Source organism: Dipodomys merriami, unplaced genomic scaffold (assembly GCF_024711535.1).
Source record: "Dipodomys merriami isolate MVZ:Mamm:240054 unplaced genomic scaffold, mDipMer1.0.p SCAF_3, whole genome shotgun sequence".
Taxonomy (NCBI): domain Eukaryota; kingdom Metazoa; phylum Chordata; class Mammalia; order Rodentia; family Heteromyidae; genus Dipodomys; species Dipodomys merriami.
The window spans coordinates 74,147,326-74,171,862 of NW_027204492.1; the positions used below are offsets into that span (position 1 = coordinate 74,147,326).

A 24,537-nucleotide genomic window follows, 5' to 3' on the forward strand; every position below is an offset into this window, starting at 1 on the left:
CATTTCTGAATGGTAAAATGCTTGCCTAGTGTGTGTAGGCCCCTGGGTTTGATCCCTAGCACAAAAAAATAATTAGCTAGGATTTTACTGTAGCTGAGGCCTACCTAGCCCAGCCCTGAGTTATCTATTTCCTGGGCTTAGTTGTAGCCCCTTTCTCTTTACCACACAAAAATCTGGATTAGAAACAACCTGAGCTTGTCTAGAATTTATTCTTCATGTTACAATGTTAAATAGTAAACTGTGATAAAGACAACACAAACCAAGAGCAATTAATCACATCAGATCATTTTTATTTAAAATTCTCTGATTCTTATTTATTCAGAGACCATTTTATTGAGTACAATCTCTTATTTCCAATGGCACATAGAGATAGTAAGTGAAATTCACCCACTGCTCTGTTTGGCTGCCAGCCTCTTGTCTCTTTCTTCAGCGATGGTGAGGCGGATCCCCTTTCCTCGGGGAAGAGAAATCCAAGGTTTATTGCCCTGAAAGAATCAAAATAAGCATTTGCAATCCATCTCTGCAAGTTGAAGTAGTACCACAGGAGGATCTTTATTTAGTGTCCTAGAAAAGCACAGCCACATGAGGAAAGAATAAAACAGGCCATATTGGGGAGGGATTAGGATTAATAAAAAAGGTAATCCACATGGCTCCTACGTCTAACTACCAAAAAAGCCAGTAGTGGGGTTCAAGTTGAGACATGTTAGCTTTGAACAAAAGATGTGTGTGGGCCTTAGTTCAAGCCTAGACCCAGCACATGCACACACAGACAATATGTATGTATATTGTTTGCCTATATAAAAATAGTAGAGTGAGAGCTGGGAATGTGACTTAGTAGTAGAGTGCTTGTTAGCATGCATAAGGCCCTGGGTTCGATTCCTCAGTACCACTTTAAAAAAGTTTAAATAGTACAGTGAAACTTGCTCTAATTGTTTTAGGAAAGGAGAAAGGGAGTGAGAGGGTGAGCAGATTAGGTGGAAATGTCATAATAGTATAATTAATGATTGCTTTGAGAAGGAAAACTGAGACTTACTTTGCCAATAACAAAGATGTTGGAAAGTCGGGTGGCAAAGCTGTTGCCATTGGCATCTTTCACATGAACCACATCAAAAGAACCTGGGTGTCTCTCTCTATTGGTGATCACACCAATTCTTCCCAAGTTAGCACCTCCGGTCACCATACACAGGTTACCTAAACAAGAAAAACACTTGCTTCAATCAGAGATATGTGCTCATCTAGTTCATAGATCCCCTGGCTTTAACCCCAGGAGCAACTCATTCCTACTAATGCTGTAGTCCAAGCCAGGTCACCCCTGGAGTCTCTAAAAATGTAAACTGTCTACCCTAGGAGGACCGTGTCAGGTCCTGACCGTCCATTGCCTTTATTACTCCTGCTGCTTTTATATTTTCCACAAAGTTTTGAGGCCATATCAGGCAGTTATGTCCCTAAATCTCTTATCTCCAATTAATCAGCAAACAAACAAAAAAAAACCCAGAAAACAAACCCTCAGGGACAGTGCCTAAACAAACTGAGAGTTCAAGCTCTAGCATAAACAGATTTACATAGTTTTATTTTATACTATACATTTTGCCACCTCAAAGTGAAGATGCTACAGGTGAGTAAAAGCACCAGCCACTAATCTATACCCAGGCTGACCAGTTCACAATGCTCAGATGAGTTTAGTGTATGAAAAACAAAGCTGGGTAACAATGGCCCACACCTGTAATCCTAGCTACTCAGGAGGCTGAAACCTAAGGATCTCGGTTCAAAGCCAGCCCGGGCAGGAAAGCCTGAAACTCTTATCTCCAGTGAACCACCAGAAAACCCAAAGTGGTTCTGTGGCTCAAATGGTAGAGTGCTTGCCTTGAGCTGAACAGGTCAGGGACAGTGCCCATGCCCAGAGTTCAAGCCCCACAATCAATAATAAAACAAAACATCTGTTCTCCAAGATGTTATGTGGCAGAGGATGCTTACCAGTGTCAAACTTGATGAAATCTGTTATCTTGCCAGTCTCCAAATCAATTTGAATGGTGTCATTGACTTTGATGAGGGGATCTGGGTAGCGAATGGTTCGAGCATCATGAGTCACCAGATGAGGGATTCCTTTTGTGCCAACAAAGATCTTTCTCACTTTGCACAACTTGTACTGGAATCATAGAAAGGGTTAATTTAGTTGGGCTCATACTTATTATATTCACAAGTGCATCAGTTCTTTTTCCCAGGTCTGGAGCCACTGGCTGGAAAACGCAAACAGTAGCTGAAGATAATTTTATACAGCTCCACAGCTGTTGTGAACTGAAACACTGTATCTGAAGGGCCAGTCCTGTATGTCCCAAGCAGGTCCACCACTGGCTTCTACTGTCATTCCCACTCCTTTCCTTGAGCTCTTGAAATGTCATGGGCCCAGGGAGTTCTTTACGCACTGATTTCTCCTAATGTTTTGGGATTTTTTTTTGGGGGGGGGGAGAGGAAGGGGCATCCATACTTTGAACCACGATCCTCAAATCTCAGCTTCCTGAGTAGCTAGGATCACATTTTGACTCATAAACAGCAATTGTATTACCAGTTCATGTAATCAGTAAATATTTCACAAAGCACTTCAATTTTAGATCTTCACTTCCTGATAGTTTTACAACAAACTGAATTATTAAGGAAACCACTGGACAAGCCCTTCAGCCTGCTAGTACCAAGACAGCTCACAAGGTAACTACCTCACCCAATTGAATTAAATATGCTAGGCTGAAGTTAAGCTTTTTGTTGTGGCTCAAAGGGCTTGAACTAAGGGCCTGGGCACTCTCCCTAAGCTCTTTCACTCAAGGTTATCACTCTACCACTTTGAGCCACAGGTCCACTTCCAGTTTCCTGGTGGTTAATTGGGTCTCACGGATCTTACTGCCCTGGCTGGCTTTGAACAGTAATCCTCAGATCTCAGCTGCCGGAGTAGCTAGGATTACAACAGGTATGTGAGCTGTCAGCACCCAGCAGTCTGCAATTTTATGTTATCTCAAACTAATGCCTCAAGTATTATCAGTCTCTACCACCAAGACCCCTATAAAGCAAAGCTAGAGTCACAAATGGAGCAAGGGCAAAGAGCCAAAATAAACTGACTGGACCAGATTGGTTTCCTAGGTCTTTTTTTTGAAGTGTCAACTGTGTGAGGCCCCAGGCTTGTATCCCACCTCAGCTCAATCTAGGATTTAACTTAGAACCAAAGAACTTTAAAGTTGAAAGCCCAACCCACCTGTCATACTCACCTTGGCCTCCTCTGGTGTTATGCGGTGAACAGCAAAGCGACCCTTGGTGTCATAGATCAGACGGAAATTCTCCCCAGTCTTATCGATGCTGATGACATCTGATATCAAACAGCAACAAAGTAACTTACTATAGTGGACCCCATGCTCAGTAAAGAATTAACCACTTGCCTCAATCTTCCGGGGTCATGTGAAATTTAAAGTAAAATGAAATTTAGTTTTGAGAAGTGAAGCAATCCATGGCATTTAAGTAAAAACTTCTGACTCTGTAGCTTCTCAGTACTAACTAGACGACTATAGGGTGAACCTTGCCCCTCTCTACATAGGTTTCCAAATCCCTAAACATGACACTACTGAGTAGCATTAAAGCTGAGCACTGAGTACAACTGCCATGTAGGAGATGCGGGTAAGGCAATGTATCGCTACCAAGCACCTAGCACGAATTGCTCACCCATAAAACCAGCAGGGTAGGTGATATCAGTTCTGACTTTGCCATCAATCTTAATGAAACGCTGCATGCAGATTTTCTTCACTTCATCTCCTGTCAAGGCATACTTAAGCCTGTTCCTTAGGAAAATGATGAGAGGCAGACATTCTCTCAGCTTGTGGGGACCGGTGGATGGACGAGGAGCCTGCAAAATTATAAATAGTCACTTTCCAAATATCACCACCTGAATTCACTCAAAACTTACATCAGCCCTTAAGTCCATTAAGACACCAAAACTACCTTTCCATCACTTGGACACTTAGAAGCAATTTTCTCCAAGGAATAAGGCTCACCAATAATTATCATTTGAGATCTGAGTTCATGTATGTAAGTGTGAGAAAAATGTTAGGTGCAGTTGCGGAGTACAGGTAGACAGACAGCCCAGTGACTCCAAAAGCAGGGAAAGCCAGTGTATGTTTAGCCTGGCTTATAAAGTGGAAAATACTTTCCATCTTGTATAAGATCCTTATAGAAGCTGTGGGTATAACTCAGTGGTGAGTACTGCTCTAGCATGTGCAAGGCCCCAGGCTCCTCAGCAATCCTCCACCCCCTTCCCCAAGAAACACGTGGGGATACTTACAAATACACCGGTCAGTTTATCCAACATCCAATGCTTAGGAGCGGCTACCCGCTTCAGATGCTTCTTGGGACCACGAGCCTGAAGGGAAGTTTTATATTGCAATGTTGTGACATGGTTTCAGCTCAATAGGAATGTAGTGTAAATTCTCAAAATTTCTCTTCAATAAAACGTGTTAGAGATGTTCTGATAAAACGGACAGAAAGTACACGCATACTCTGTACAGAATACTACACGCACGGCAAACCGCACACAACTTTCTCACGTCCCAAGAAAAATACCGATTCCTCTCTCCCACAAGTAAACTAAGTACTTCAATGTTACCATTTTCTAAGAACACCGGCTCACTACGCAACACTGCAGGGATATAAAGTTCAGCGCTTCAAACCCAAGCGCACTGCGGCACTGGCCCAGGATTTCATTTCCGTTTCCAAAGAAGCTGCTTCAAAAGATCCATCTAACTTGGGCGCAACAACGTTTAGTGTCTCTTCGTATACTCATGCGAAGACCCGGCACTGGCTTTCGCTTTAGAAGTCGGAAGGCAGACTTCTCAAAGCTCCTTGCTGATGCTTACCAGCCACACTACGTCAGGTCAGGCGGCGGTGCCAACCAAGCTAAGAAACCCGGTGCTGATTTGCCTGGGGCTCGCCGCCTGCGTCCCCAGACTACCCGACACTTGTCGGGGACCAAAGCCACTTCTCCCTGATTTGAAAAAGACTGGCCAAGCCAAAGTCCTAGGCCTTGCAACTGGTGGCACCAGTGGCACATTCACCGCTTCCCCCCCCTCCAGCTCCCCAGGCCACTAATCATCCTGGCCCCGAAGCCCACTACAGCCAGCTCTAGGGGTTGCTTTCCCTTTGTCTCCATCCTGCCGACCCCCACAGGAGCCCGAAGCCCTGGACAATCTCAGCATTGGGAGGATGGAGGCCGATGCAACCCTAGAGTTCGCCGAACTGCTACCTTACCATGGCTGCGCTAGGAACGGAAAGAGGCCCGCCTTCTTCCGGCGCTCAAAGAAATTAGGGTCGGAGGCTGCGCGCGCCGCGCTAGAGACTGGGACGCTCCGCCCACGGTGGCATTTTCCCAGCCCGGTGCTTCCGTAGCCCGCCGGTACTCTCTCTTGCCATCTACTGGTCGGGAGGTCAGTGATCTCGGGCTCCGAGACCATAACGTGAGAAAGAATGTCTCGTAAGGGCAAGTACTTCCTCTCGTTTCCCGGTCTTTTCTCCGTCCAGGAGCACTGAAGGCTTGCCGGGTTTCTGACTGTGATAAGTGCCGGAAACTCAAATGATAACCAGATAAGATCCCTGCCTTCCAGGAAAATGTAGCTACGCTGAGTTCCACATACATATGCTCACACAATAAAAAAGAAACTATATTTTAACAATATTTAATACTATTTATTTTTTTACTCTTTTTTTTTTTTTTTTGGATCGGGTCTTGGGGCCTGAACTCTGGGCCTGGGCGCTGTCCCTTAGCTCTTCAGCTCAAGGTTAGTGCTCTACCACTTGAGCCACAGCGCCAATTCCGGCTTTTTTCTTATGTGGTGCTGAGGAATCGAACCCAGGGCCTCGAGCATGCAAGGCAAGTGCTCTACCACTGAGCCACCTTCCCAGCCCTTTAATACTATTTATTAAATATACTTTGTATTATCTTCCAGATTCCCTGCAGTCAGCCATCCTCACTCTAAAAGTTGGAAAGAGTCACCAATGTAATCTGTGTCTGAAGACTGCTGAAGGCATGAGCTGGGGAAGATGGGAAGGTAGAATCCCAGCTTGAACCCTGGCTGGCATCCTGCCCATGCCTTCCCGCACAATGCTTCCAGAACTTGCCACATATTCTCGGAGAAACAAGGGAACTTTTGAAATCATCTGGTTTTCTAATATATATTGCTTCTGCTATTTCCCTACTTCAAACTTCTTGATTTTCCATTTCCAGTCGTGAGGGAACAGATCGGCTCAATCACCTATGTCTTCTAGATTGTAGGCGGCAGCACCCTGGGCTAATCCCAAATCACAGAATTCCAGTCACTCTGAAAGGATAATTAGGAGAATCTCTCTCTCCTCCCTCCCTCTCTCTCTCCCTCTTCTCCTCCCTCTGTCTCTGTCTCACAATCTATTTCAACAAGAATCAGTTGGATTCAGGTCAGGATGAAAGAAAACAGGTATATGTGTTTTCTTGACAACATTCACGAGTCATTAATTTTCAAGTTCAGATTAGGGTTAGGGTTTGGAAATCGTCAGCTTTAGGGTCAAAATGAGTTTTCTACCAATAACTAGAAGCAAAGTACATATGAAATTTAAAAGAATCTACAGAAGTTTCCTTACTTTCACACTTTGGCATCATTGGGGTTTGGTTTCTGATCATGTTTAGGGTGTCACTAAAGCTTGCCTTGAGCCTTGAACTTGTGATCCCCCTACCCGAGTCTCCTGAATGCTGGGTCATTTCCTAATTTTATTTTATTTTATTTGACAGTCCTGGGGCTTGAACCCAGGGTTTGGGCACTGTCCATGAACTGCTTTGGCTCAAGGCTAGCACTCTACCACTTGAGCCACACCACCACTTCCAGTTTTTTCTGTTTATGTAGTACTAATCAAACCCAGGACTTCATTCATGCTAGGCAAGCACTCTACCACTAAACCACATTCCCAGCCCATGTCATAGATTTAAACAGAAGACTCCTTGACCTCCTAGTTATTACTATCTGGTTAAGAAGAACTGACATATTTTTATTTTTTTCCTTTTTTTTTTTTTTTTTTGCAAGTCATGGGACTTTAACTGAGGGCTTGGGCACTCTCCCTGAGCTGCTTTTGTTCAAGGCTAGGACTCTACCATTTGAGCCTCAGCACCACTTTCGGTGTTTACTGTTTATGTGGTACTGAGGAAGTGTACCCAGGGTTTCATGCATGTTAGGCACTCTACCACTGAGCCACATTCCTAGCCTGTAACATATTTTTCTTTTGTCTCAAACAAACAAGAGAAGCTAGGTGCTTGGTTCATGCCTGTAATCTTCCTAGCTCCTCAAAACCGAGATTGGGGTTATCATGGTTTGAGGTCAGCCCAAGCAGAAATTTACTGAGATCCCCTCTCAGCCAATAGCTGGGTTCAGAGGTATGCACCTGTCATCCCAGCCTCCATGGTAGGAAGTGCAAATAGGAGAATCACTGCCGATGCTGGCCCAGGTAAAAATAGAGACCTTATCTCAAAAATGCCCAGCACAAAAGACTGGAGACATGGTTCAAATGGTGGAGTACCTATCTTGCAAGAACAAAACACCTTGAATTCAAACTCCAGTGTGGAAGAGGAGGAACAAGAGGAGGAACAAGAGGAGAAGGAAGAGGAGCAGGAGCAGGAGCAGGAGGAGGAAAGATAGGTAAGGATTAGACAGAGTGAAGGGGACAAAGCAAGATAAAGTTTTGTGGTTTTCCAGCTGGAGGTACTGGGAAGATGGTACAGCTAACAGAACTGAGGAAAGAAGTGACTTGGGCGTGAGAGATGATCATTCAAGTTCCAACTAGGGTGGACAAGGACAGAAGACATAGCTGCTTGGAGCTGCACATCTCAATCAAAATTACAGATCTTGTTAGGTGTGTGTGCAAGATGGAGGTCTGGTCTCTTCTTGCCTCTTGAGTTAGTGGTTTGTTGGCAGCTTGGAAATCAAAGCACCTTTTTCAGGATTTTTTTCTCTCTTTTGTATTTATGCATAAATGACATTATAGCAACGATAAAGAAAATTTGGAAAGTGCTGAGTAAATTTCAAACAATACCTCCCTAAACACCCTAAACACGTCATCTGTATTCATTTGTCCCCACTCCTGTTCTCTTTTGGATGAGGGTGTATGCATGCATACTTTTACATAATTTTAGTCCTAGCATACAGACCAATTTGTATTCTGCTTTTATTATATTAAAAACAATTTCCAAGTCACTACATAATCATCCTAATTACCATTTTAACAGCTGCATCATCTTCCACTAAGTGATTATCCCATAAGTAAGAAAAGTTTTCTGTTGTGGGACATAGAGTTTCCTGTACTGTTCTCTTTATTGGGATTTTTGCTACAGTGGAAAGCTTTCTTCCTATAGCTTTTTCCTTCAATAAGACAATTGTCATAGTACAAATCCACTCTTTCAGCCAACATTTATTGAGTGCTTAATCTGTGTCAAGTTGTATATTATGAGCTGATGTTTAAAAGCAATTTTTTGTGCCAGTACTGGATCTTGAATTCAGAACCTGAGCATTGGCCATTGAGCTTTTCCACTCAAGGCTATCACTTGAGTTACAGCTCTACTTATAGCTTTTTAGTGGTTAAGAGTTTCACAGACTCACTTCTTAGGCTGGCTTTGAATTGTGATCCTCAGATCTCAACCTCCATAAGTCTCTGTAATCCTAGCTACTATGGAGGCTGAGATCTGAGGATCATGGTTCAAAGCCAGTCCATGCAGGAAAATCAATGGACCAACAAAAATAAATATGTCTTTAAGTTGTTGTACTAAGTGGTTTCATTTCATATCAGTTCATGAATATAATACATCTGGATCAATGTTACCAACTCCATCATTCTTCCCCATCTCGCCCAACCCCACTCATCTCCTCAAGTTACCTGGTTCCATTTTCACATATATAGACATTGAAGATTATGAGTGTATTTGCTCTTTTGAACAACATTATAGTTTAACAAAATGAATACCAGAAAGCTGAAAACTGAGTTGTTGGGAGGGGGAAGGTCAAGGGGAAGGAGCAAATAAGTGAAATGAACCAGTTTTTTTTTTATTACAAAGAACTTGTATTACAATGGGAGAGGTTAGCCTGGGAGATGGGAAGGCAAGCTAGGGATAACTCATGGGAGTAAAGCTGGTGAAGGAGTGGGTTGGAACTCAGCTGCTAAATCTTCAGAATCTTGGACTGTAGCCCATAGGCAGACAATGGGCTAATGTGACTAAGGAAAGGATCCACCTTTATGCATTAGAAAGATAACTCCGTACTGCTCCCTACAGGATGGTTCCAGGCATTGTATGAGTAGCTTGGATCAGATAGACCTAGGGATTTTTCAATAATCCAAGCAAGAGTATACAGGAGGTCCTTGTGGCTCATACCTGTAATCCTAGCTGATTAGGAGGCTACGATCTGAGGATCATGGTTCAAAACCAGTCCAGTGAGGACATCCATGAGATTTTTTTTTTGTCGGTCACGGGGCTTCAACTCTGGGCCTGGGCGCTGTCCCTTAGCTCTTCAGCTCAAAGGCAGTGCTCTACCACTTGTACCACAGTGCCACTTCCAGTTTCCTGGTGGTTAATTGGAGATGAGTCTCATGGACGTTCTTGCCTGGGTTGGCTTTGAACCGTGATCCTCAGATCTTAGCCTCCTGAATAGCTAGGATTACAGATGTAAGCCACCATCACTTGGCAAGACTCTTTTATTAATACTAGTCCTGGGGCTTGAACTCAGGGCCTTGGCACTATCCCTGAGCTGCTTCTTCCCTTTTTTTCCCAAAGAGAAATCATTTAATAATCCAGTAAAATAGTGTGTATTTGAGTATACCTAGATTCCCTGTGATACTTTTGCTTAAGGGTAGCATTCTACCACTTAAGTGAGCCACAGCTCCACTTCCAGCTTTCAGGTAATTTAGTGGAGGTAAGAGTCTCACAGATTTTCCTGCCCAGCCTGGCTTTGAACCTTCCTGAGTAGATAAGATTACAGGAGTGAGCCACCAGCACATAACTTCCATGGAACTCTTATCTCTAATTATGAAGCAAAAATCTGGTGGTGGGGCTATGGCTCAAGTGGTAAATTACAAGCCTAAACCAAAAATGCTAAGGGACAGATTCTAGGCCCTGAGTTCAAGTCCCAATACTGGCATTAAGAAGAATAAGACAACAAGGAATATGAGACTCAGATCTGTGATTATGGAACTCAAGAGGAGTAGGCAGGATGAAGATATTGCAGGTGGAGTATTGGCAGAATCGGACTAGCAATAATCAATAGGCAGGGGTAAGTGGCCAGGAGGTAATCAGGGTGACTGCCAAGTTTGGGGCTTGGTAACTCAGTGTGTAGTCACTGGAACCAGGAGGTGACAGAGGAGTATCCTTGGGGAGGAGAGCAGGAGGTTGGTATGAGATAAAGGGACCATTAGCTTGGAGGTATTTTATAGATAAACACAGCTCTGAACTGTGTCCTGGTTTTGTGGAGGCTGTGTTGGGAGAATTGTAGAGGCTGAGTTGGGAGAATTGGTGCATCTATGGGCAGTCTCTGGGAGCAACTGGCAGTCACCATTAAAGAAGGAGCAATGGGTCTGGAAGGTGGTATAGGGCAGTATGCTTTCCTAACATGCCCAGGGCCCTGAGTTTGATCCCAGCACCTAGCAGGAGGGAAGGGGATTGAAAGGAGGGGTAAGGAAAAGCAGTAGGTTATAGATTCTGAAGCTTTTCCTGTAACATGTATGTGTCAACAAAAATATTTCTCAGAGGGTCTTTACAATCTTCCTACACTATTACCTCTTGGGTAATTACTTTTTAAAAACTTTTGTTAATGTAATTTGTTTCATTTGCACTGAAAAAAACCATCAGTGAGACTGCATATTTTACCATATGCTGTTTACTCATGCCATTTTCTCTAGTGTAATGTGTCTCAACCATTTATCTTGGGAAGTCGTGGGTTTGGGGTTGATGTGCATGAAAGCTTTATAAAATATAGAACATGGGGCTGGGAAGATGGCTCAGTGTAGAGCGCTTGCCTTGCATGCATGAGGTCCTGGGTTTGATTCCTCAGCACCACATAAGCAGAAAAAGTTGGAAATGGCTCAAGTGGTAGAGCACTAGCCTTGAGCTGAAGAGCTCAGTGCCCATGCCCAGAGTTCAGGCCCCACGACTGACAAATAAATAAATAAATAAAATATAGAACTTAGCCTCTTGTCATACTTGAAGCAGGTATTCTTACCAATTGGTTACTTTTCTTTACACTCCGTGTGTGTGTGTGTGTGTGTGTGTGTGTGTGTGTGTGTGTGTGTGTGTGTGTGTGTATGTGTGTGTGTGTGTGTGTGCTGGCACTGGGGCTTGAACTCAGGGCCTCAAGTTTTTGTTTGGCTCTCTTGCTCATGGCTGGTGCTCTACCACTTGAGCCACACCACTACTTCTGGCTTTTTGCTGGTTAATTGGAGATAAGGGTCTCTCAGATTTGTCTGCTCTGACTAGCTTTGAAACTCAATCTTTAGATCTCAGCTTCCTGAGTGGCTAGGATTACAGGCATGAACCACCAGTATTAGGCCTGCTTCCCCAAACCAAGGTTTGAGCTCAAGGCATTGTTGCGCTGGCTAGGCAGATGCTGCTCAACCACAGAATCCATATACCCTCATCTGTTTTTTTTTCAGTCGGTCGTGGGGCTTGAACTCTGGGCTTGGGCACTGTACCTGGGCTCTTCAGCTCAGGGTGAGCCTTCTACTGCTTGAGCCACAATGCCACTTCTGGCTTTCTAGTGGTTTATTGGAGATAACAGTCTCACTGACTTTACTGCCTGGGCTGGCTTTGAACCGTGATTCTCAGATCTCAGCCTCCTGAGTAGCTAGGATTACAGGCCTCATGAGCCACCCGTGCCTGGCGAAGTTTCAAGATTTTCTACAGCTAAATCTGTTTATGTTTTTTCTTGTAGTTTCCTCTATCTCCAAACTTAGAAAACTACCACGAGTTCAAAGATGTAATAGTCAATTCTATTTTAATTACATATAGTTCATTCTTGAAATTGATCAACATAAATTGAATAAAAAATTTCTTATTTTTCCCAAATATTAGCTTCAACTTTCTCACTACAATGTACTAAATGATCTTTCCTTCTTGTGTTGTTTAGTAAAAACTACTTTGGCATGTAGTAAGTATAATCATATAGCACATAATTCTATCTTTTGCATGCTGGAGACAAAACTCAGGGCGTTCTGCATGTATTCTACCAATGAGCTACATCCCTCAGCCTACTCCCTTTTTTTTTTTAATAGTTCCTGATCAATTTACTATTGGCAGTCAATGAACCAATACAATGTCCTTTTCTTTTTTTTCTTCTCTTTCTTTCTTTCTTTCTTTCTTTTTTTTTTTTTTTTTTTGTTGGCAATGGGACTTGAACTCTGGGCCTGGGCACTGTCCCTTAGCTATTCAGCTAAAGACAAGTCCTCTATCACTTGAGCCTCAGCACCACTTCCGGTTTTCTGATGGTTTATTGGAGATAAGAGTATCAAGAACTTTGCTGCCTGGGCTGGCTTTGAACTGAGATTCTCAGATTTCATCCTCCTGTGTAGCTAGGATTACAGCTGTGAGCCACAGCTGCCTATCTACGACATGCTTTTCTATCTCATGCAGCTAGGAGACAGTGAAGCTGAGTGGAGAAAACATACTGAATCTGGCTTGGTGTGACTTTGGGCAAGGGGCTTCACCTCTCTGAGCTACCCGTCCCTTGTGTAGAATAGAGGAAAAACAATAGAGTCGGCTCACTGTATCCGCAGGGGCTACATCCATGAAATTAACCAGTCATGGATCTTGAAAATATTCATGAAAAAAAGCATCTGTGCTGAACATGAACAGACATTTTCTTGTAATTATTCCTTAAACAATACAATGTGACAAAGACTCACACTGTACTACTCACACTGTATTAGAGATCATAATCTAGAGATGCTTTAACGGATATGGGAGGATGTGTTTAGGTTCTCTGTAAATATGATGCCACTTTTTAATAAGGAAGTTGAACATCCTTAAATTTTGGTCTCCACTGAGGGACATGGGAGTTACTACCCTTGAATACCAATGGATGACTGTAAAGATCAGAGATAAGCCTAGTGCCAATGGTTCCTGCCTGTAATCCTAGCTACCCAAAAGGATAAGATCTGAGGATTTGTGAGATTCTTATCTTCAATTAACCAGAAAAAAGCTGGAAGAGGAGCTGTGGTTCAGATAGTAGAATAGTAGCCTTGTGCAAAATAAAAGCTCAGGGATAGTACCCAGACCCTGAGTTCAAGCCCCAGGACATACATACATACATACATACATACATACATACATACATACATACATACGTACACACACACGTACATACATACGTACATACATACGTACATACATACATACATACATACATACATACAGACAGACAGACACAGACACACACACACACACACACACACACACACACACAAAGAGATGAAGATGATGTATCAAATGCGTGGATTGTAGTAGTGAATCAATGAATACTAGTGCTCCAATTTCCTCTTGACCACTTTGGTTATGCTTTTCTTAAACATTTTCTTAATAGCAGCGCAAGCTGCTATTAAGGCTTCAACAACTCAGGGTCTTGTGCCTTTGTTTGGCTTTTTTCCTCAAGGCTGTCACTCCACCATTTGAGCCACACCTCTTCTGGCATTTTGCTGGTTAATTGGAGATAAGGGTCTCAAGAACTTTTATGCTTTGACTGGCTTCAGACCTCAATTCTCAGGTCTCAGACTTCTGAGTAGCGATCATTATTGATGTGAACCACCAGCTCCTGACTTAAATTTGTTTGTTTGATGTGTTGGTCTTGGGGCTTGAATGTGGGACCTGGGTTCATCATGAGCTGTTTTGCCCAACACTAGCTCTCTGCCATTTGGGCCACAGGTTCACTTGCCGATTTTTTGTTGGTTGATTGGAGATAAGAGTCTCACATACTTTTCTGCTTGGGCTGACATTGAACTGAAATTCTCAGATTTCGGCCTCCTGAGCAGCTAGGATTACAGGCATGAGCCACTGGCACCCAGCTTTTTTTTTTTTAAATTATCTTTAAGCAGTTCTTTTCTATCATTAAAGAACTGAGGAGGGCTGGGAAGATGGCTCAGTGGTAGAGCACGTGCCTTGCATGCCTGAGGCCCTGGGTTCGATTCCTCAGCACCACATAAGAAAAAAGAAAAAAGCCGGAAGTGGCGCTGTGGCTCAAGTGGTAGAGCACTAGCCTTGAGCTGAAGAGCTGAGGGACAGCGCCCAGGCCCAGAGTTCAGGCCCCAGGACGGAACCCCCCCCAAAAAAAAGAATTGAGGTATACTTCAGCCAGTTAGCATATTTTATTTCTTGGCAATACTGGAGTTTGATCTCAGAGCCTCCTACTTGTTGGAATTGTGATGGCAGTGTAATTATTTTAATTCTCATCCATTATTGTATGTATCAATAACTTAATTTTATGTCAAGTAGAACCCCTGTTGTACTGATAAAGTTTAATTACTTTATTCATTCATCTTCAGATGGATATTTGGATTGCCCCAGGTTTTGGATGATTACAAATAAATCTGGGCTGAGAGTATTGCTCCAGTGGTAATGCACCGGACATCTGCCATCACAGGTCTTCAATTAAAACCCCAATACCATTGGCCATATGGGAGTTGTATTGTTAAATTATATTTTGTAGTTGTACAAAGGGATTAAGATTCAACTTGCCACATTATGAGTACAATGCATTTTGATCTGTATCACCCCTTTCACCATTCTCCCCCATCCCTCCCCAAACCACCCATTCCCCCAATTTTCTTAGTTCCAAAGGATATGTATTAAATATTATGCCTGTAATATTCCTCTACTTCATCGCTTCATTTTGTCTAGAGTTATATTTATTTTGATGCTCCTACTGGGACCTGAACTCAGGACCTGGTGCTCTCATTTGGCTTTTTCTACTCAAGGTTGGCACTCTATCTCTCAAGTCACACCTCAATTTCTAGCTTTATTTTGTGTGCTAGTCCTGGGGCTTGAACTTGGGGACTAGGCACTGCCCCTGAGCTCTTTTGCTCAAGGCTAGTGCTCTACCCCTTTGAGCCACAGCACCACTTCCAGTTTTCTGGTGGTTAATTAGAGATAAGAGTTTCACTGACTTTCCTGCCCAGGCTGCCTTTGAACCACAATCTTCCACAATCTTCAGATCTCAGCCTTCTGAGTAGCTAGGATTCCAGGTATGAGCCACCAGTTCCTTGCTGGCTTTTGGCTTTTTTTGTGTGTCAGTCCTGGGGCTTGAATTCTGGGCCTGGGCACTGTCCCTGAGCTCTTCAGCTCAAGGCAAGTGCTCTACCACATGAGCCACAGTGCCACTTCCTGTTTTCTGGTGGTTATTTGGAGATAAGTGTCTCACAGACTTTCCTGCCCAGGCTGGCCTTGAACTGCAATCTTCAGCTCTCAGCCTCCTGAGTAGCTAGGATTACAGGCATAAACCACTGGTACCCAGTGACTTTTGGCTTTTTGATGGTTAATTTAACATAAGAATCGTACAGACTCTTCTGCCCAGGTGGGCTTTGAGCCATGATCCTCACCCTCCTGTGTAGCTAGAATTATAGGCATGAGCTATGAGCGCCTATGCAGCTTCAGATCAGGCTTTTACTTTTCATTTAAAAAAATTGTGGTAAAGTATGCATAAGATAAAATTACTAGGGCTGGGAAGGTGGCTCAGTGGTAGAGAGCTTACCTTGCATGCCTGAGGCCCTGGGTTCAATTCCTCAGCACCACATAAGCAAAAAGAAAAAAGCCGGAAGTGGCACTGTGGCTCAAGTGGTAGAGTACTAGCCTTAAGCTGAAGAGCTGAGGGACAGCACCCAGGCCCAGAGTTCAGGCCCCAAGATTGGATCCCGCCCCCACCCCCCCAAAAAAAAGAAAAAAAAGATAGTTACCATTATGAGTGCATGCAAGCCCCATTCTTCCTGAATGCAGTTCATTAATTGCTGCTGTTATCACCTGGGAACAGGTGTCCAGGTTCCTCAGGCTTTCAAAGCTGACCCTCATCACACTCTCTAGGGAGATTCCTTCAGCTTCAGACTGGGATTGCATCACTGGTCCACCTTGCTAAAGGCTTCCCTCTTCTTAGACTTGATCAGCTACTGGTTTCTCTGGCTCCCCAGCATCCAGGTGGCCATTGCTGGATTAACTAGACCTCAATTGTGTAAGTGAACCCAATAAATCACCTTTTAAAAAATTCTTTGTGATTAAGTGATTACATAAATTTCCCAAATTTCACAAGTATTGTGGGATAGTGATGCTTAGTTAAAGTCACAAACACATTCTAACTTTCATGGGGCAAATTGTCGATCATGGTCTATAACATTTATGAGTTCTATGAGCTTTGCAATACAGTTATTTCTTTCACATTGTGTGATATGTACATTTCTTTTGTTCCCTCTTTCCCACTCGTTCCCTTCCTCCCATCACTGCCATTGAGTTGCTTAGTTCATTTTGATCAATGTCCAGTGCAGCTGATGGGTCCCGCTGTTGTATGTTTTCCCCTGATTCCCTCTAGTTCTATGTCGTCCTGCTGGTTTCCCTCCAGTGTGCACATATATACCATATATGTGATCAGCAGCATAGGGTTATTTAATGGTGATTCGACCAGATGAGTAGAAGTTCTTTGTTTCTTTTTTTTTTTTTTTTTTTTTTGTCGGCCGTGGGGCTTGAACTCTGGGCCTGGGCGTTGTCCCTCAGCTCTTCAGCTCAAGGCGAGCACTCTACCACTTGAGCTATAGCGCCACTTCCGGTTTTCTGGTGGCTTATTGGAGATAGGAGTCTCACGGTCTCTCCTGCCCGAGCTGGCTTTGAACCGGGATTCTCGTATCTCAGCCTCCTGAGTAGCTAGGATTACAGGCGTGAGCCACCAGCGCCCAGCAGTTCTTTGTTTCTTGTCTTGTTAACTTTGTCATATCACCTTATGTTTTGGATTTAACACCCACTTATCAGGGAGACCATGTGCTGTTTGTCTCTTTGTTCTTGGCTTACCTCGCTCAACATGATTTCTTTTAGCTCCATCCATTTTCCTGCAAATGCCATTATTTTGTCCTTTCTAATGGCTGCATAATATTCCATTGTGTATAGATACCAGTTTTGGGATCCATTCATCTGTGGTGGGGCATCTGGGTTGTTTCCACATCCTGGCTATTGTGAACAGTGCTGCAATAAACATGGAGGTGCATGTGTCCTTGTATACTGGTTCCTGTTGTTCACAATAGATGCCTATGAGTGGTATGGCTGGGTCATAAGGGAGGTCAATATTTAGCTTTCTGAGGACCCTCCAGACTGCTTTCCAAAGTGGTTGTATAAGTGTACATTCCCACCAGCAGTGTAATAGGGTTCCTCTTTCTCCACATCCCCTCCAGCATTTGTCGTTGGCTGACTTTAGGATGTGGGCCATTCTGATATCTCAGGGTTGTCTTTATTTTCCTTTACAACCAGGGATGGTGAACATTTCCTCATGTGTCTCTTTGCCATTTTGGGAGGGGGGGTCCAGTCGTGGGGCCTGAACTCTGGGCCTGGGCGCTGTCCCTCAGCTCTTCAGCTCAAGGCTAGTGCTCTACCATTTGAGCCACAGCGCCACTTCTGGCTTTTTTTCTTTTTGCTTATGTGGTGCTGGGGAATCGAACCCAGGGCCTCAGGCATGCAAGGCAAGCGCTCTACCACTGAGCCACCTTCCCAGCCCCTCTCTTTGCCATTTTTATCTCTTCTTCTGAGAAGTCTTTCTTTAGTTCCCTTGCCCATTTAGTAATTGATTTGTTAGGTTTGGGAGGGATTAGTTTCTTGAGTTCTCTGTATATGCTGGATAAATAAATCACCTTTTATACTTATCTATTTCTATATCCATCCATCCACCAGTCCTTTTTTTGTGTGTATGTGTGTGTTCCAATCCTGGGAATTTATCTCAGGGACTAGGCTCTGTCCCTGATATTTTTTTTGCTCAAAGCTAGCGCTCAACCACTTGAGACAAAGCACCACTTCCGGTTTTCCAGTAGTTAATTGAAGATAAGAGTCTGAAGAACTTTCTTGCCCAGGCTGGCTTTGAACCTCAATCCTCATATCTCAGCCTCCTGAGCAGCTAGGATTACAGGTATGAGCCACCGGCTGGCCTCTGGCCTTCTACCAGTTCTTATCCTCTGATGGACTAACCCAACATAGGACATTGTCTGGGGATATTTATGTGGACATGCACAGTGGTCTGGGCTTTAAAGTGAGAGCTAAACTGTTGGTGGGAGTATAAACTGGTTCAACCACTCTCAAAAGCAGTATGGAGGTTCCTCGAAAGAATAAACATAGAGCTTCCCTGTGATTCAGCAATCCCACTCCTGGGCATTTATCCAACTGATCACAAACAAGGCCATATTAAAGCTACAAGCACTGTATGCATTATCCTGCCCATGTAATTGTAACTCCTCTGCACAGTATGTTCACAAATTAAATTAAATTAAATTTAAAAAAAAGCTACAAGCACAACTATGTTCACTGCAACACTATTTACTATAGCTAAGATATGGAACCAACCCACATGCTCCTTACTAGATGAATGGATCAAGAAAATGTGATACACACACACACACACACACACACACACATACACACACAATGGAACTTTATACTTCCATTAGAAAGAATAACATGGCCCCATTCATAAGAAAATGGAAAGACTTGGGAAAATATCATATTAAGTGAAGTAAGCCAGACCCAAAGAAACAGGGTCAAGAGTTTCCCTCATTTGTAAACATTAGCATATGACTACAGTCCTAGAAGAGGATGACAATAGTTCAATGGCTATGTACATATGACCATATAAAATGATGCTAATTGAAATGAAGTCCAAGATATGAAAACAGAGGGTTTTTTTTATTTATGTTTTTTAGTGGTGGTGGTGGTGGTGGTGGTTGTGGGGATTGGGTGCTGTTCTTGAGCTATTCAGCTCAGGGCAAGTACTCTACCACTTGAGCCACAATGCCACTTGCAGTTTTCTGGTGGTTCGTTGGAGATAAAGAGTCTCACGGACTTTCCTTCCTGGGCTGGTTTTGAACCTCAATCCTCAGATCTCAACCTCCTCAATAGCTAGGATTACAGGCATGAGCCACAAATGCCTAGCACTGGGATTTTAAAAAATGTACTGTGTGAAGTTATTTCTTTTTTTTTCATTTTTCCCCTTTGATTTATCCCCTGTTGCCACTGTTTTTGATTTTGGTACCTGGTGCCCTGTATATACGTTTATCTGATTTGGGGAAGGGAAGGGGAATAACAAACTGGTGAGATAAAGGACAAAGAGTGAACCAATGCTACAGCAATACTCACAAGGCATTATGTTGGAAATGAACTTTACAACCTGTGGAGGAGGGGAAGTTGGAGGGGAGGGAAAGAGAGAGAGGAAACAAGGGAGGGATAACAATGTTTGACAAGAAATGTACTCAGCCAGGTGCCGGTGGCTCATGCCTATAATCCTAGTTACTCAGGAGGCTGGGATCTGAGGATCACTGTTCAAAGCCAGCCCAGGCAGGAAAGTTAGTGAGACTTTATCTCCAGTTAAGCACCAAAAAACTGGAAGTGGTGATGCGGCTCAACTGGTAGAGCGCTCGCCTTGAGCCGAAGAGCAGAGGGACAGCATCCAGGCCCAGAGTTTAAGCCCTACAACCTACCAAAAAAAAATGTACTCATTACTTTACTTATGTAATTATAACCCCTCTGTCCATTACTCTTACAAAAATTAAATTAAGTTAAATTAATTTTTTTTAAGTGAGAGCTGCTGGGCACTGGTGGCTTACACCTGTAATCCTAAGTTCTCAGGAGGCTAAGATCTGAGGATCGTGCTTCAAAGCCAACCTGGGCAGAAAAATCCATGAGACTCAGATCTCCAATTATCCACCAAAAAACCAGAAGTGTTGCTGTGGTTCAAGTGGTAGAGTGCTCACCTTGAGCTGAAGCGCTCAGGGACAGAGCCCAGGCTCAGAGTTCAAGTCCCAGGACCAGTTAAAAAAAAAAGCGGGGGGTGAGAGTTGAGTTTTGCTTCTGACTATGATAGAACTTGACTGCACAACTATTACAAAATGCATGGACAATTGTTTGAGAGCAGTGACAAGGAAACCTCAGCAGGCAGATCAGAGAACACTATAATTAAAGATCCAATGAGCTGGCTCTGTCCCTCCAGAATCTCCCAGAAGGAAATTAGCACACTCTGGATGGGAAGGAGGCAATTTCAGGGTGTGGCATGTGGTGGAACTTTCTAGTTCTGGATGGAAGGGTGCAAAAGAACGGAGGAAGGTTGCAGGTGCCTCTCCTCCCTCTCCTTCCCACTACTGTCTGTGGTCAGTCACCAGGCAGGCAGTCCCCCAGGAGAGGGCGTGGCAAGAGCCAGGGATGGGAAATACAGAAGCCAAAATTCTGAAGAACCTTCTCTGTTCAGTGGAGTTGTGACTCTGTGAGAGAGGGGGCTGAACCTCAAGGGTTTCTTCTTTGTCTTGTATTTCCTCTTTTTCCCCCCTTGCCAGTCTGGGGCTTGAACCGAGGACCTGAGCACTGTCCTTGAGCTTGTTTTGCTCAAGGCCAGCATTCTACCACTTGAGCCACAGCACAACTTCCACATTTTTCTGAGTAGTTTATTGGAGGTAAGAGTCTCAGGAACTTTCCTGCCCTGGCTGGCTTTGAACAGTGGTCCTCAGATCTCAGTCTTCTGAATAGCTAAGATTACAGGCATAAGCCACCATGCTGGGTTGTATTCCCTTTTTAATGTGTATATGACAGCAGTGGGGATTGAACTTAGGGTCTAGGCACTATCTTTTAGCTTTTTCACTCAAAGCTGGCATACTACTACTTCAGCCACTCTTCCATTTCAGGCTTTTTGATGGTTAATTGGAAAGTCTCATGGACTTTCCTGCCTGGGTTGGCTTTGGACTGTGATCCTCAGGTCTCAGCCTCCTGGGTAGCTAAGATTATAGGTGTAAGTCCCAGTTACCTGGCACCAGCACTGATTTTCTTTTGGTCTCCATTTCCCCTCCCATCCCAGCCAGTCCCCTCCACAAGGCCCAGATACAGCACAGCACTGATGTAGGGACTTTCTGGTCCAGAACTGGAAATGGAGGCCAGAGCACCAGAATGAGCTGGGAATATAAGGTAACAAGAGGCTCAGGGGAGCACCCCGTAATACTGCCTATGAACTCTGGGTTTATCCTTGACCTTTGCATCAGTTGTGTGATCTTCTTCAGCAGAAGGAAGACTTTGAACATGGAACTACACAACTAAATGGTCCTCCTCATGACCCAGGCTTCGGAGCTGAGCTGCCAGGCTATCCTCCCTGACTCAGCTGAACCCTGGCTGGCCCCATGACAAACACTCGATTAGCTCTGCAAAATTTTTGAAAACAACTTCCACTAGACATACAGATGAGAGGGCGCAACATTCTCCATGGAGCACAGCAGCAGTATTTTTTGTTTGGAGTAATGGAATTCTTCTCTATCCTGACTGTGGTAAGTGGCTATGTGAATCTGCACATGTGCTAACACAGCAATATAAGTGAAAAGAGAAAAAGCCAATTTTAGGGAATAATGAAGAGCAATTTTTAAGTTGCCATTTTTGTTTATGTATAATTGTGCAATTCAGTGCCATCAAGCACATTCATGATGTTGTGTAATCACTACTAGTGTCTGTTTCCAGAATTTGTTCATCTTTGCAAACAATAATCCCAAAGACCCGAAACTGCTGGATATTGGTGGCTCATGCCTGTAATCCTAGCTACTCTGGAGCTTGAGATTCAGAGGACTGCAATTCAAAGCCAGTTGGGCAGGAATGCTGGTAAAACCTCCAATTAACCAACAAAAACTAGAAGCAGAGATGTGGCTCAATTGATAGAGCTTCAGCCAAGCAAGCAAGCTCAGTGAAAAGCCCTGACTTTGACCCACGTACTGCTAGAAAAAAAATGACCCCCCCTTGTCTAACTAATTTATGCTAATAAAATGAAAAATACACACCAAAAATCTATATAATAATAATAATAATAAAAATAAAATGCACAGCTGCCAAATAGCAAACTAATTTCCATTCAGCACCTGTGTTGGTTGGATGGAGGTTCAAGGCCAGTCTAGACAGAAACATCATGATTTGATCTGTTGGGGGAACCTTGTCCCTAAGATTCAAACAATAACTATCAGCTGAAAGTAGGCAGATGGTGATTTGGTTGGATTGCAATGGAAACTATCTTAAAATAATCAGCAAAAGAAGTGGTACTGTGGCTCAAGTGGTATGCTTGCCTTGAACTGAAGAGCTGAGGGACATTGCCCAGGCCCATAGTTCAAGCCCCACGACCACCACCAACAAAAAAATAACCAGCAAAAAAAAAAAAAGTTCAGTAGTATTTTGCCAGCCTAACAAGTGCAAACTCCTAGTACAAACTCCTAGTAGTACGGCCACCACACACACACAAAATAGAAATTCCCCTTTTCCTCTTGCTCATAGCTGCTGCTGGCCAGATTTCTTTCTCATTTCTCTACCAATTGGGCCATACCTCTAGCCTTTTTTTCTCTAGTTATTTTTCGGGTAGGGTCTTTTCCACCCCTTGGTCAGCCTAGGCTTTGATCCACATATCTCTCACATAGCTGAGATGCCAGTTGTATGCCACCACACCCAGCTTTTTTTTTTAAATTGAGATGAGGTCTTGCAAACTTTGTGTCTAAGCTGGCCTCAAACCTTGTTCTTCTTGATTACCATCTACTGAATAGCCGGTATACAGGCATGTATTACCTGTGTTTAACTTTTTGAGAAACTGCCCAGATTTCTCTTTTACTATGCCTTGCTTTGCTTTTCCTCTCAGTGTGGTCTGTATTGATGTATATTAATTTGTGTATTTATGGCTTCTTCTGCACTCTAGAATTTTAGCTCCATGAGAACAAAGGTTTTGCCTGTTTGGTCATTGCTTTCCTGGTCACCTGGAACTGAATGTTTACTGACTGAACAAATGAACAAAAAAATCATTTTACTCATGAGGAATCAAGGCTCAGAGAGATTTAGGAACTCACCCAAATTAACTCTAGTGCATGGTAGAGCTCAGTTAATAAGCCAGTTGAATTTCAGAATTTGTCTGTGCCAATGGTTTAGCCTCCCATGGGGTGTTTCTATTTCTATAAATATGCTATTTCACAGATACTATATAAATGGAATCATAAATATGTTCTCTTTAGAAATTTAGCTGCTTTTCCACGTAGCAAAATTTTCTTGATTTTCATCCAAATTACTTCTTCCTTTTCTCTGCTGAGTACTATTCCATAGTATGCGCCATGGCTTAATACATGGAAACATAGTAGGTAGTTTCCAGCTTGGGATTCTTAGGAATAAAGACATTAGCAACACTTGTGGACAGAGTTTTCTTGCTCTACCAGTTGAGCCACACCTCCTGTGTGTGTACAGGAATAACCAGAAGCTTGAGGGAGTGGGTGAAGTTGGGATAGATGAGGGGGAGAATAATGGAAGGGGTGACATTGATCATTGTACACAAAAAAATGACAAGTCCAATTGAAATTCCTTTGTGGGCTGGAAACATGTCTTAGTGATAGAGTGCTTGCCTAGCATGCATGAAGCCCTGGGTTAGATTCCTCATTACCACATACACAGAAAAATATAGAAGTGGTGTTGTGGCTCAAGTGGTAGAGTGCTAGCCTTAGGCAAAAGCTCAGGGACAGTGACCAGGTCCTGAGTTCAAGCCCCAGGACTGGCAAAAAAAGAAACCCCTTTGTACAACTATTTAACGATAGCAAAAGTAATATTTATTTTAAAAGCAAAAACAAAATAACTAGCAAAAATGCTAGAGTGGAGTTGTGGTTCAAGTTGTAGAGTGTCATCTATGAGCAAAAAAGCTCAGTGAGAGCTCAAGGCCCATGGCTGAAACCTCAGTACTGGCAAACAAACAAAACAAAGAAAAAAAAACACTAATACCACCACCACCAAGAAAACAAAAGAACTTCCTCAACATTCTTTTTTAAAATTTAGTAGTTGCTTCCTCAACATTCTATCTCAATGAATCATAAGGATTTTTTTCTGGTTACTTTTTAGAGTGTTTTTGATGATACTGGGGCTTTCACTTAAGTCCTTGGCCCTTTTTGGTGTGTGTGCTGGTTCTAGGGCTTGAACTCAAGGCCTAGGGGCTGTCCCTGAGCTTCTTTTGCTCAAGGCTAGTGCTCTACCTTAAGCCACAGCACCATTTTCAGCTCTTTTTAAAGTAGTTTTTATTGTAGATAAGAGTCTTATGAACTTTCCTACCTGGGCTAGATTTCAGCCTCAAGAGTAGGTAATATAGGCCTGAGCTACCAGCACCAGCCTTGGACTTTTTATTGGCTTTTTCTGTTCAAGGCTGATGCTCTACCACTTAAACCACAGTTCCACTTCTAGCTTTTTGCTTTTTATTTATTTATTTTTATTTTTTATTGCTGGTCCTGGGACTTGAAATCCAGGCCTGGGCTCTG

The 24,537-nt window shown here is 43.3% G+C and overlaps 1 protein-coding gene across 1 annotated transcript; it reads right to left on the reverse strand.

Annotated features, from left to right (window-relative positions):
* Positions 1-269: 269 nt before the first annotated feature.
* Rps4x (ribosomal protein S4 X-linked) lies at positions 270-5,339 on the reverse strand. The gene is made up of 7 exons (XM_070040334.1): positions 5,281-5,339; positions 4,319-4,396; positions 3,703-3,883; positions 3,255-3,352; positions 1,975-2,146; positions 1,034-1,191; positions 270-485 (listed from the first exon to the last, which is right to left on the reverse strand). Exons 1-7 carry the CDS (start codon positions 5,281-5,283, stop codon positions 384-386), a joined length of 792 nt encoding a protein of 263 aa, XP_069896435.1. The 5' UTR covers positions 5,284-5,339; the 3' UTR covers positions 270-383.
* Positions 5,340-24,537: the final 19,198 nt, after the last annotated feature.

Excerpts from the sequence above, each read along its gene's own strand:
- Rps4x (XM_070040334.1), bottom strand. Across the intron at positions 2,147-3,254 it reads TAACACCAGAGGAGGCCAAG|TACAAGTTGTGCAAAGTGAG; the intron begins GTGAGTATGACA and ends CTATGATTCCAG. Across the intron at positions 486-1,033 it reads ACATCTTTGTTATTGGCAAA|GGCAATAAACCTTGGATTTC; the intron begins GTAAGTCTCAGT and ends TGATTCTTTCAG.